The 14290-nt window shown below is 40.8% G+C and overlaps 1 protein-coding gene across 2 annotated transcripts; it reads left to right on the top strand.

Annotated features, from left to right (window-relative positions):
* Positions 1-4928: 4928 nt before the first annotated feature.
* Positions 4929-12254, top strand: LOC149812586 (uncharacterized). 2 transcript variants are annotated; one of them, XM_089991646.1, is made up of 4 exons: positions 4929-5112; positions 5720-6180; positions 6869-8075; positions 9054-12254. In XM_089991646.1, exons 2-4 carry the CDS (start codon positions 6020-6022, stop codon positions 11847-11849), a joined length of 4164 nt encoding a protein of 1387 aa, XP_089847772.1. In that variant the 5' UTR covers positions 4929-5112; positions 5720-6019; the 3' UTR covers positions 11850-12254. The 2 variants fall into 2 exon arrangements, with proteins under 2 accessions (XP_089847772.1, XP_089847773.1); XM_089991647.1 differs by lacking the exon at positions 4929-5112 and adding an exon at positions 5467-5606.
* The last annotated feature ends 2036 nt before the right edge of the window (positions 12255-14290 follow it).

Genomic DNA, 14290 nt, shown 5'->3' on the forward strand with positions numbered 1-14290 from the left:
TCCCTCTGTTCATGGTCCTAAAGTCGGGAACAAAACTATGATATAAAAATCAGGCTCAACTTTTATGTATGTATTTGTTTATTTATTTTTGCCATCTATAACTTATAGGACTCGATGCAACTGTTCTCCCACGAATTGCAACAATTGGTTACTGGCTTTCGAGAATTCATGATGGAAACTTCACTAGCACTGAGACTGGAAGCATATCTTTTTATGTATATACTATATAATTAAAATGGAGAAGAAGGGAATCACAAATTACTTAATGGGCTTGACAAAGTATGCATTATTTCCTTCAAGTGCTGTTGACAAAATTTGTAAGGATCCGCAAAGCTTCGGCCATTTATAGGAATTAAATGTGATAGGCCAACTGCTAGTGCTCACTACAAGAAAAATGTTAATTAGCGATGAAAATTTGCGACGAATTTTTTTTGTTGCAAATTAGCGACAGATTAGCTAGAGAAAACTTTCTTAATGAATCCGTGGCTAAGTAGCGATGGATTAGCGATGAAAGTTGTTTCATCGCTAATTAGCGATGAATTAACGACAACAATTATTTCGTCGCTAATTCTCAATACAAGAAAAATATTTTAGCGAGGGAATTTTTCCGTCGCTAATCCGTCGCTAATTTTCGATTTAAACCGAGCGTGAAATTTTTTCTCTCTCCCCGTTCAAAATTTAAATCGATCGCGCTCGATTTAAACCGAGCGACGTCGGAGAGCGCGTTGGAGAGCATGTACATGAGAGTGGAGGGCGGCGACGCTGGAGGACAGTCGGCGATCGCTGAAGGACGTCGGCGCCGGTTCACGGAGGACGGCGACGCCGGAGGACGATCGGCAATCGCTGGATGATGTCGGCGCCGGTTCACGAAGGACAACAACGTCGGTTCACGGAGGACGGTCGGCGATCGCTGAAGGACGTCGGCACCGGTTCACGGAGGACGATGACGCCGGTCCACGGAGGATGACGGTGACGCCGGTTCACGGAAGATGACGGTGCCAGTTCATGGAGGACGGCGACGCCGGAGAGCACCGGTTCATGAAGGACGGCAACGCCGGTTCGCGATGAGGCAGAGCGATCGTTCTGTGCATGCAATGCCTGTCGGGTGCGGTATAAGTCCGGCTTAGTGCTGCCGGAATACCGCCCGACAAGTATCAATTTTTTTTTATTTTTTTTTAAAAATTTAGCGACGGATAATGTCCGTCGCTAATCTGTCGCAAATTAACGACGGAATTAACGACAAATAATTTTTTCTGCTAATTAGCGAGCAAAAATGGCCTCTATCTATCGCTAATCCGTCGCTAAGCCGTCGCTAAACAGTTTAGCGACGGCTTAGCGATGGATAGAGGCCGTCACTAATCCACGGTTTTCTTGTAGTGGTGGAATAATAAACAATATATATATATATATATATATATCATGCACCCAAACAGGTTGAAATTTAATTTGCAGTTCTTCAGAGTTCATTGCGCCTGTCCAACATGCTATTTTGCATAATAGCTGATCATTAGTTGTGTTCCAATATTTGTCTATGGACATGTTTCATGCTTGAAACTTTGTATCACCCTTGGTGTTTTAGATGATCTTTTATTTTTTCTCTATGTTGATATCAAATTTTTGGATTAGAGTTCCTGAGATCTTAGGTCGCCTCAAATCTAAGATCCAAGCAATCAAATTCACCCTTAGTGTTGTACCATCGTAAATACATATTGGTTTTAATTAAGAGCTAAGGTGAATAGCGATGTATGTGTGCATGCGTGCCTTGCACACATTTTTTTTTTTTTTTTGATGACCAAGGAAAACCCTCACCGAGAACTGGGTCACTTAATAGGCCCACCTCACTGTGAGGTAAAACTCTGGGTTGAGGACACGACCACCCAGCATTAGGTGTCCCAACTGTGATAAAACAACGGCAGCCTGCCAGCGTGATTCGATCTTGGGCCTTCAGCTTCACATACACACTCGTGCTTGAGCATTGAAGGGTAGGCCAGCAAGTGAAGCTTCTCACTGGAGGCAAGGACAGGACACAACACTAGTTTCATAAATGAGCTGAATGTAGACTCATTAAAATGTGCTGAATCATAGATATTACTAATAGCTATATTTAAGGTGCTTATGTGTATTTGATCACAATATTTGAGAATCTTTTAATGCACATCGCCGATCCTTAAACAGTCATATAAGATGTTTAGAGTACTGTCCTTTAATGTTTTGACATGAAAATTGGTAAACCTGGTGCTCCTACTTTTGCAAAATGGGGCTATATATCGGGCTATGCTTCATCTCAAACAACCAAGCCTGAGATCGATGTGGTCAGTTATCAAGCTGATGATCTTGAATAACCTAGGGTTGAGCTCCTCTCGATATAACATCCCACTTATGTCAAAAACAAAATGTCATCTTGAGTAAGTGTGATAATCATCTTACTTTTTTTTTTTTTTTTTTTAAATTTACGATTAAACTTTGCTCCATGATCTAGAGGGGGACACACATACATCTCGAGGATGGATCGTGAAAGTTAGTTCCCACAAGGACAAGCATCTTTCTTGATCTCTGGTATGGCACCTTTATGTTAAGGGTTTTATGAACCGTCCTAGACCCAGTTTACAGATGGGTTTATCTGTGATAAACTGAACAGTGACTTCTTTATAAGGGAAGAAAGGGGAAAACCCCAATGCCCCCTCAAATTCATATCCCATCAAACAGAATGGGCACCACTTAATTGATTGATTGATCACTCACTAAAAGACCTTGGTTTTGTCACAGGATCTGTGGTAATCGCCGGCCCAATCCAAGCACAGCAGCCCTTCAGTTCAGTTGAGGCTTCCAAAGATTAAGGACACAGCTACTCAAAATCTTTTTTTTTCTTAATTTTTGGCACGCTTGCCAAGGCTGCGTTTGGTACCACGAAAAGCTAAACTTGGTTCATGAAGTTCCCATGTATTGGCAGGCAGACAGTTGTACCGGCTACCGACATGCAAACACAGTTGGGGGATTGGGGGGGTGTTCATGGCCCCATTGGTGGAGACGATAACACCGTAGCAGTGCAGTGCAGTGCAGTGCAGTGTAGACCTCTCTTAGTCTTAGCTCCCTGTTGCTGCTCCAGTCTTTTCATATGATGGCAGATTATTTACCTACCAATTACCACCTGCAAAATTTGGCACTTTGCTCGTACAGCTTTTGCCCTTGGAAAAATTGCCCAGCATATACCCCTCTCTCTCTCTCACACACACAGCTGTGCCATGATGTTTACATGTCCTAGTTAATCAATAATGGAGGTCTTTACAACCATTATCAGATATTGCCTCTTAGAACGAAGCATTAGCACCACACGATTATTGTACACGCTCTCTCTCTCTCTCTCACACACACACACACAGGTGTATATATATTTATATAGGGAGAGAGTACTGTTTTGTGCCTACCGCAGCCTGTCTGTTTCTCACAAATCTGACTATGCAGATGCATTAAGAAGGGTGCTAAGAAACAACACTTGTATGACGTTTATATATTTATAAGAAACATTAATTTTCAGCCTTGGGATAGGATATTTACATATAGTATTTTCATTGTCAATGTTCAAACCTCATGCAAGGGTCGATTCCTATAATGAAGCATGTAGAATGCATTTGCATACTAAGATTTGAGAAAAAAATATTTCAAAACCCTATAGTCTGTGGTAGGAGGCAGACCATGGCTTTCTAGTAAAAGAAGGGGTAAATAAAAAAGAACAAGCAATTGCCCATTCTTGCACTTCCTCAACATGAGGGCAAGAATTACTGGTGTCGATTGAGAACCAATGTTGTGAGAATCGGTGCGTATACGTATAGTATCACCAGAAAATAGATAAGATACTGACCTGAATGATTCTTTTAGTAGTACAAACGTGCTCTCTCTCTCTCTCTCTCTCTCTCTCTCTCTCTCTCTCTCTAGAGAGAGAGAGAAGAATAGAAGGGCAGTTCATGCATTGTACAGTGATGTGGTTAGATTATATCAACTCATAATAGAAGGAGAGTGGCATATCGGATGATAATAAAGGGGGAGAAGCAAAGCAAAGGCTCCCTACTCCCTCCTCATCCTCATCTTTGGCATCCCTTCATTCTACCCGTGATGACGTGGCGACGAACAAAAAGAGTTGGGAAATTGTGCTTTTCTTTATAAAAAGATTTTACTATTTTCATGGGGGGTATACATTGAATGCTTTTATATACTTTTAGTGGAGGGCGTGATGATGTGATATTTTGTAAAATATTTCTTGATTCCCCGTCCAAGCAAATCCATTGACAGTCATATGCCTACAACCATTACATGACTTTTTAAATCAAAATAAACAAATAATCCATAATGCAACCCGAAAGATACCCGCAACACCCATCCCTTTTCCATTGTACCAAATGAAAGCTCCCCAAATCATTTTAATAATATATATATATATATATAGGGTTAAACAAAATGCTGTTGTTGTTTTTTAATGGGGGTTGGGAGGAAAAATTCGATACACACAAAATTCTCATTTTATTTTTTAATAGGGTTGGGACGAAAAAATCAATTTCCTTAAAACTTTTTTTTTTACCAACTTAAATTGTCTAATCTTTTCTTGCTTCCAAGTTTCAAAATGCCACCGCCTCTCTCTCTCGTATAGTCAAGGGATGCCACAAAAGTCAAAGCTCATTTTGGTCGAAAAAGCAATTCAATTATTTCATAAAATAACAAGGTTATTTCGGTAATATTGATTTTTACGTGCACGTACGAGAAATTAACCGCAAGGGATGGGGATCACATGGAAGCTCGCGGAGTGAGGGCTTTTACGTAATTGTTCTAAAAAGCAGGGTCCATTTAAAATTTGAAACCTGTAAAATCTCTCTAGAAAAGTTGGTATAGGAAAGGACAGCTCCTTGTAAACCCCACCCTCTCTCTCTCTCTCTTCCTTTTTCTTTTTGTGTGGTATTGAGCTGCTGCTGTCACTGTATTTTCTTTCTCATCTTTTTCATTCATTTGCTTTGGTGCCGAGGGAACCGGATGCGCTTGTTTTCTGTGAGTGAGCGTGCTGTTGGTTATCTTTGTTGGGTTATCTCTTCTTTATTTCTTGTATGTAGACAGAAGAAACAACAGGTTTTTCTCCCTCTTCTTTCTTTCTCTTTGTTTTCTTCTCAATCTCTGCATATTATCTTTATGTTCTTCCTCTTCCTTAGGGCTTGAAATCAGGAGTTTGCTATGATTTTATGTGGGTTTTCCCCCTACTCCTCCTTTCTAACCTTCCATCTACTTGGTACCCTTTTTTGCTTTTTTCCTTGAAGGGTATGTTGTTTTCAGGCATCATTCATTTTCTTCTTTTATCTTCTCGAATTTTCTTTTAGCTTGTTTGGATTTGAGAGTTTGGTTTTGTTGGTTTTATTAAGCCGAGCCTTTGATGGTGTCTTTGAATTTTTTTCCCCAAACCTACTACAATTTTCTGGACGATCTTTTGAGGGTTTTCATTGTCATCAATCCCATATTTTTGTCCACATAAAATGATGGATTTTGACTTGCTTGACAGCCTGATCTCTGAGCTTCTGATTCTTCAAAGGCCTTTTGGCTTTCTGGTTATTCTGAGTCTCTTGGTTATTGTATGTTACTAGATGGGTTTTTTTATTGCTTTGTTTACATAAAATAACAGTCTAAATGCTTCTATATGCTTCGCTTCGCCTATTTTCTGAACTCTTTCTTTGTTTTGTTGCAGGTATGATGTTTCTGATCAACTGCCTGGGATGCATGGATTCTGAGAATAGGCAAAGGAGAAAACCTGTTTCTTTTTCTTCTTCTGTGTTTCCCTTCTCATTCTGGGGTTTCCAGCCGGGCCTGTTGTTCATGGTAGAAGGTTGATGTTGATCATAAGCTAACAGTTTAGGTAGGAATGGTAAGGGAAGGAGGGTGTTCAATTTCTCAGAGAGCAACAAGGTCAAAGGAAGGATTTCTCTCACTGAAACAGTACTAGGAAAAGGAAAGAAGAAAAATTAATAGAGGGGAAGGTTTTCTTCAGATGTTATCCATTCAAAACCCTTCAGATCCCCCATGTTCTTCTGAGATTTCAGCAAGAAAGAAGAGAACTAATGAAAGGGCTTCTGATGAACCGTCCTTTCATGAGGCAGATCAGCCGGCCTCAACACATAACCATCTAGAGCTACTCCACTTCTCCATCAGGTAGCCCTCTCTCTCTCTCTCTCTCTCTCTCGCTTTTCCTTTTTTTTTCCTCCACTCGTATTCTTCTCTTTATTTCCTCTTCTATTTGGTCCTTTTGTTCTCCTCTCTCTTTTACTTTTTTTCGCAATTTTTCTTGGTGGGTTTTTTTTTCTTCGTTAAAAAATCCAAGCGATCCACCTTGAACCGTGTATTGAACTTCTTGATCTGGCTCTTGCTGAAACATGGAAGAGAGTGTCGTGATTTACTTGTTAGCTAGGACATATGCTACTGTTTGCCTTACTGTCTGTATGTCTGACGGAGTATCAGAAGAAATCTGGCATGAAATCTGTTATTTTCTTCCTTTATTAATGAACCCATTATGATTCCATGTATTATCATATAGAGAAGCCTAGACTCCTTTCATCTTTTTGTGTCATCTGGTGTAACATTTTTGGAAAATGAATCCCCGAGAATTTGCTTGACCCATATCTCTTGTATGTGCAATGTTTCTTTTGGCGGGGAGCGTCCATAGTGGTAGTCAAAGATTTGGGTTCATGTATCCACCTGCATATAGCCCAATCGGTTGAGGAAAATACCATGAACATGCATTGCTCTAGGGATATCACATGATGGGCTCGTGTAACTTTTGGTATGAAGGTAAAGCACCTTTATTTCACGCCCTTAAACAGAAATCTTATTTGGATTACAGAGACTATGTCTGTAGAGCAAGGAAAAAGGATATAAGGCAGAACTGGCCATTTCCTCATCCCTACCTGCAAGTCTGCCTTGAACATGGAGTGAAAGACATCCTGCCACCCTTCGAACCTCCCGATTCCTTCAAGCCTTGGTACCTCCTCAACTGCGAGGCCCGGTTGGATGCTCATGCAACAAAGGCTACTGACTCGTTGCATGATGGATCCGGTGATTGCCGATGCCTGTTCCCTCTGTGCGTAGATGAAGTTGGTGATAGTGGCAATCCGGAAGATTGTAGAAACTCAAAGAAACTGTCGTCAGTGTCTCTCATCGTGGCTCACCGGGAAGGAGTTGATACCGAATCGACAATAACCAGTGAGAATCTTGTGAGGGAAAGAATACTGCTACCAAAGAAATGTCGATACCCAGACTCTGATCTGAATGGTAGCAAAGAAGCATATCTAGTCGGCATCCATCCGTCTGCGCCGTCCTTTTCGAAGAACCAAGAGATTCACAAAGATCTGTTGGAGGTGGAAGATCATCATCGGAAAGCAGCACCACGGAGTGAGGATCAAAGCTCTGTGACTGGAAGTAAAGAGGAGTGCTCGGAGATCAAACCTGAGTCTAGCAGAAGTGAAGGTCTTGGATCGAATTTGAGCACTTTGGTGGACCCCATGGCTTCTAAGGTGTGCCCTGTTTGCAGGGAGTTCTCATCAACATCAAATACTACTTTGAATGCTCATATTGATCAATGCCTAGCAATGGGTTCAACCACCCAAATGCCGGTTGGCGTCAACAAAAGAAAGTTCAAGGTGAAGCCGAGAAAGATGAGGACAATGATTGATATCTATGCAACTGCCAAGCGGTGCACCCTCGAAGAGCTTGATCGTATGAACGGCACAACCTGGGCACTAAATACAGCCTTGATGCCAGTGGCTGGAAAAGATTGCAAAAAAAGCAAAAGGCCAAGGCCACCTGAAGTAGACAGTGTCGATGACAATGATTCGGGTGCTGTTTATATTGATTCCAGTGGCACAAAGCTCCGGATTCTATCACAGTTATCGGAGGATCCTCCTAATTCAAGTAATTCTTCAAAGAGTGAAAGTGCTGAAAGGACTCCTCCTACATGCACCAAGAGGAGCCTTGTCTCACACAGTTCCAAAGTTTATAGGTTCAGGCCTCAAAGCAAAAAACTGAGCATGCTTACAATCCCTGAAAATATGGTAAATTTTCTCTCGATCTATCATTTCACCAGTGCAATCTATTTGCGTATCATCCCCTTATGTCTCGTTTTTCAGTTATCTGGAAGAGTTTCTGCTGCATGTCTACAAAAAGAATAAAATTTGGATGTATACTAAATCTAATTTGTGATAATTATCCTTTCATCACATTTCTGTTCTAAGAGAGCTGATAACTACAGTGGAAGGCATTATACCTAGTAAGGTAGTGACTTCTGACCTGTTTGCATCAAACGACTGATCCTCAACAAATAAAAGTATATGTTGTGGCTATTACTTCCAATGGGTGGTTGTCTCATACGAATGATCATCCTTTAGTTTCAGAATTATTCTTGGGCCATGAGATTAGGCACTTTGAAGAAGTGCCTAGATGCACCATGACACTACAACTCCTTTTATACAATTATGAACTCAACGGAACTTTCTCGATTTCAATGCAGCTTTTCCTTTTGTTTTTCTTTTATTTCTCCGCTTTGCATTAACAGCTCACATTATTCAAATCTTGTAATATGGCTAGTGATTGTCAGATCTAGCATGTGTGTCATTAAGGGAGAAAAACACGTGAAAGTTGGATATCATAGTAATTATACATGCTGCTGTCTTGATTTCCTCACACGAGCAATGTTGCCTATTTTTTATCAATGAGAGTGTTTTCAGGACACCAACTTTTTTCACTTATCCTAACATATCTCCTTTCCATGTGTAATTGATGAATTCTAGAACACCACTAATGTTAATTGCATTTTTCTGTTAGTAACATAAAAAATGTGGATAATAGTGATGTGATTTAGCAGCCACTTCAAAAAAATTCATCATAAACTTCTGGTTTGATAATTTTGACACACCATGATGTGATACCTTAAAATTCTACTTCAAATGATGATATGTTCATGATTGATGCTAAAGTCTTGCTACTTCTCTTTGTGAATCTAAAAACATTGTTTTCTATGTTATCTTGAGCAGGACAATTCATCCGAAGGTTGTCAGACATATGGTAATGAACGGAAGAAAAGGAGAACTTCTCTACATGGGGAGACCCATGAGAAAGTAAAATTTCCTGGGCCCCTAAAGCAGTGGGTTAGTTCCAAACGCACAGGAGTGTCCAGAAAATCCATTCTCAAGGATGGACAGCAGGATCTTGCTGAGGACAATATTGTGCAGGATAACGATTCCACTACAGGTAATGGTTGTAACTCCAATGCACCTGGTTTGATGGAAAACCTTGTCCCTTCACCTAGTAAACAAGCAGAGATTCATAGGGATGCTGTCAAGGTTACTAAAAATGCAGGAAAGATCTTGGAGAAACAATCCAGTAAAATTTTATATCCTAAGACTGGCAAGAAATTTTTGTCTTTGGGGAACACATTTTTTGGTGAAAGATCTGGTATACCTCAGAGAATTTACCGGTGTAAGGATTTTAGAAAATCAGTTCCTGGGGATTGTCAAAAAGATATATCTACTGTTGAAACTGGTGAACAAATAGAACAAGAGGGTGATACAGACAACAGATGCAGTAGAACATGTGATCTGATTGAATCGTGTTATTTTCAAACTGCAAAGAAAAATTGTAGCTTGGACTGCCCGGGGGATTCTTTTGGGACTGAAAATAGCAAGTTTGTTGATTATGGGGGTGTTGGTAAAAACATTGAGCTAGATTTTGTGGAGAAATCTAATGACGAAGATACACCATTGGATGAGGAAATCTTGGCTCCTCATAAGACACAAGCTGACTACAATTGCCATGGAGATGAACTAATTGTAGATTTTGATGCTGGAAATGAAACTAACAACGAGCAGCCTGGAAGTGGGGAAATTACATTGTGTGTGGAAAATTCATTCTCTTCTGTAAATACAGCTTCTGGAGATCCCACAAAATTTTCATCCTCTGGATATCCAGGAAATGTTTCAGCTAAACCCTTACCTTCAGATGAAGGCTCTCAGCACTTAGAATCTGGTGTAGAAGCTCCAGTAGAATCAACCGTATCTTGGTCATATGGTGAAGATAGTTCTTTCAACAGTCGAATCATCAATGCGGCTGCCTGTCTGAAAGCTCTAACAGTGGATGATAAAATTGGTCATGAACGTGAGGATTATGTTCAAGAATTTCAGGCTTTTGTATCTCAAGTTAATACTTCTGCAAGCCAAGGGGAAGGAATAAATATTCCACCCTTTAGAGGAAGTGTAACTAGTGATGCACATCTGGAAAAACGAACTGTTAGATATAATGGTCGAGTGATGCCAGACTGTTCAAATGTTATTGGTTCTCAACATCAGCATAATAGATATCCAGCACTGATATCTCCTGCCTCCAGTAGATCAACGACTGTAAAGAAGCCCTTATGCACAATTTTGCAGCCAGGATCTTTTTCTGAACCTTCTAAAGTTTTTGATAAATTGAACTTGAGGCCATCATACCACCATTCTGAATCCACAAGTAAAAGCAATGGTCAGTTTGTCCAAGTTTACCAACAGGCACCACCAAAAAGCATGACAGGACAGACTATTAGTTCAGCTCTACCTTTAGAAGCATCGAAGGAATTTATGGATGCTCAACCTTGTTGCTGTTGCAACGGAAAATATTGCAAAGGTCCTGCTGCAATCTGTCCAAACCAACAACTCTTGACGCATAGCACGGTTTCGTATGGGGAGCCACCTCATGGTTATATTGGTTCAAGAAATGAACATCCCTCATCTGCTGGTATTTCAGATTTTACTCCCAAATTGGCAAGCAGCTGGCAGCCTACAATGAGAGATAAAACTGTCAACTCTGCGTGTTTTGTTCCCACAAAACTGCAGCCAAATGCTCTTGGCAGCTGCGGTTTCACATCTTCCATGGGATCTGGTCGTTGTCAACTTCAGCCCACTGCTAATCCTGTTCTACGGTTAATGGGAAAGAACCTCATGGTTGCAAACAAAGAGGAAGTGGAACCTACACAACTGTCAGGTACTTCTCATGGCAGCGAAGTCGATCATTCTAATACAAAGTACCTGACACTTCTCGGATTTTCTGGGGCTTATGTCCCCAAGCTGGACCAATTTTCTTCCAATGAATCAGTCCAGGATGCTTCCTTGATTTTTGGGCAGGATCAGTGCAAACCGATGCAAAATGTAAGTTCAGGCCTTTCAAAATCTCATGGTGATTATAGTAATTCTATGATCCACCAGCTGGCGAACCAGCACAACAACTACTGCGATATTCATGGGGACAGTTTTTCCAGATTCTGTCTGCAGTCAAGATTTGATGCTAAAACTGAGGCTCAACTTCAGCATAAAAATTTGATTCAAAACTGTGGCTCATTGGTTTCTTCTGATGTTGAAAGGCTTGGGATTGCTAGGAAGCAGTGCAAGGAGGCAATAACACCCTTTGGTGCCAAATCTGCACAAGAGATAATTATAATTGATGATTCTCCTGAGCCTTGCAGGACAGATTTGAGCACTGCTGATGCAACTTACTGTGAATCCAGACGCATTCAGTCATCCCATGATGCTGTCCTACGCTCGCTGCATCCAAACCCAAACTGGAACCCAGTGAAAGCCCTATCCTCCTCTCCTGCAAGGCATGATGTGGCTTATGCAGAACCGTGTGTTGGTCCTCAGCTAAGTTTCTTCACATCGTGCCCTGGTGCAGATGTTAACTCAGTGGTAAGGCCTGGGAACCCCAAAAGTTATGGAATTTTTGGGAAAAATCATTTTGTTCTGCCACCAGTTGCGACAGCTCAGCTGAACCCAGCACTTTGTAATTCACAAAGGTTGTTGTAGTCTGCTGCTCATGTCCTTACCATTGCCAGGTTTTCATGCCGTTGAGAATAACTTCCATCTTGGTAGCCTGTATTGTTTCATCTAATCATGTTTCGAAGGTGAATGAACACCAGAACCGGAACTGATGCATTCAAGCATTTCTAAGGACCTTTTGTGTATCCCTGGCATGTAGTTTGGCAGAATGATGTGCATCATTTCTTCAGGGCTTGTTGGTTCGTCCTATGATAGCATAAAATCGTCCCAGATAAAGAGTTCTTTTGGCATAAAACAGAAGCAAAAACACAAATGATCTTATAGGTGCTGTCTGAGAGCTGCAGGCTTAAGTCTGCCAACATATGTGTAACTTTTCAATACCAAATAATTTGAAGCTCTTTGACAATGAAATCTTGATAATGTTGCTTAATATACTCTTGTTCTTTTTAATATGGTGGAGGATCGGTTTTATTCGTATTATCAATCCATTTTCCTTCATATGAATATGAAAGGAAGCGTTTGGGATCTCAAATCGTCGCATCTTGGCAACCTTTGGGTCATAATATGCCTTCTGTATTGTTTTCTTTGTGGTGTTGTTTATTGACGTTTAATCAACCATTATGAATGAAAAGAAGCGTGGGCATAATGCAACGAGTCCGTGCAAGAATGGTGAAACGGGCTTCACCCATGATTCTTTGCATTTTCTTTTTATAAAATCAAGCTACAGGTGAAGAATCTAAAGCCCAAATAGGGAAATAATCAAAAGATAATTAAGATACTCAACAGTCCGCTCAGGCATCTCTCGATTGTCAAAATGGCAACACCAACAGCAGATCCAACAACCGTGCAGCAATCAAAAAACACGAAATGGATTTTTTTTCATCTGTCACCTTGCTGAAAGTAAAAAAAAAATCAATAAAATAAAATAAATTATAAGACTTCCAGACTCTAGTTTCAACTCTCAGCTGCAATTTACAAACTTGAACATTGAAGTAAAAAGGATATTTAGAGGAGAACAGAAACAAAAAAAAAGCATATTAAAGAAGACTGGACTGTAACTTTGGCAATGGTAATACCACCGCAGGTGTCGCCCGCGTGGCCAGCGGGTGGTTGTAAGGGTGCTGAGATGAAGGCGTTGGATCAAACACCATTGCTGCACGAGCATGTCTGGAGTTTTTAGAGATAGGCCACTTATGGCGAAATAGTCGTGGGGTACCACCCGGGATTTTTCTAGTTCTCGTCATGAAAAAGAAACTTTGGCGGTGGCGATGAGGCGGAACCAGTATGACACGGGATTACTGTGGAGTTCACAAGCCGTGGCAGTTGCGGCCGTCTTCGAAAGTGAACACACTTTCTAATCTATATGGCTCTACGTGGTTGAGTCTTCAAAAGACAACAGAAGGAAAACAGCATCGACCGATCGATCGATCATGGTGTTTGGCACCCCATGCACAACATCTACAGCTTTTTCATGCAACATGAGATCCCCACTCGTTCCTAACAACAATCGATAGGGTGACGTAAGAAAGAGTGGAGGATGCTGGAGAGTCCGTCCGCTGTCCTCCCTCCTCGTTGGTGGTGGTAACGTGGGCACTGCAACATAGAGAGAGAGAGAGAGAGAGAGATGCCCACACTTGGGTTGGGTGGAGAGTCCAGATCTGGTGCAATATGCTTAATGCACAAATATTTGTGCATTAAGCAGCACCTGATTGCCCCTTCAACAAGCCTTAGGCCCACAACTCTGTCCCCGGTTATCAGCTGCTTAATGCACAAATATTTGTGCAATCATATTGCACCTGGTTTTTTTTCACTTGGGTGGGTTTGTGATGGTTGAGTTGGACCCGGAACAGTGTCCTGCAGCTTCAGTGTGGCCCCAATAGTTATCATCATTTCAGTCCCCGAAACCGAAGCTCATTTTCTGGAGAAAAAGGGATCGGACTAGAATCACGGTGAGTATGATTCCGTACATCCCTCGAGTGTGCATGACGTCGGTGGTCTCTCTCTCAAATTTAAAAATCAAAGTGCACCTCTTTGGGTGATTGCTAAAGCCAGTGGATTTGAACGTTAGACTTTCATGAATTTTTGAAATTCTAACTATATACGTTTGTTTTTATAAGAATCACTTCGCTCAACATTTGATTTCAAGATGTTTTTATAAGGTTTAAAAAATCAACAGCATAATTTTTAAGCTCCAAATACTAATTTTTTCATCCAAAAATGCATGATTTGATTTGTAGTTGAACACGTATATTGGGTCGGAATTCCCAAAAAAACACCAAAACTTCCCTATCATATTTCTATTTAGTAAGTTTTAGATCTTGTAGGTTTTATTTCCCCCACATATATATAGAGATATGTTAACATGCTAAATAACTTTCCTGCTAAACCTGGTCATCCAACGGTATTTTGATAAGATGGCCCTAATGAATAGTCTTTTTTTTGGGGAAATTTTCAAATACCGCAAACAT

Source organism: Nuphar pumila, chromosome 16 (assembly GCF_984573655.1).
Source record: "Nuphar pumila chromosome 16, dmNupPumi1.hap1.1, whole genome shotgun sequence".
In the NCBI taxonomy this organism is placed as follows: Eukaryota; Viridiplantae; Streptophyta; class Magnoliopsida; order Nymphaeales; family Nymphaeaceae; genus Nuphar; species Nuphar pumila.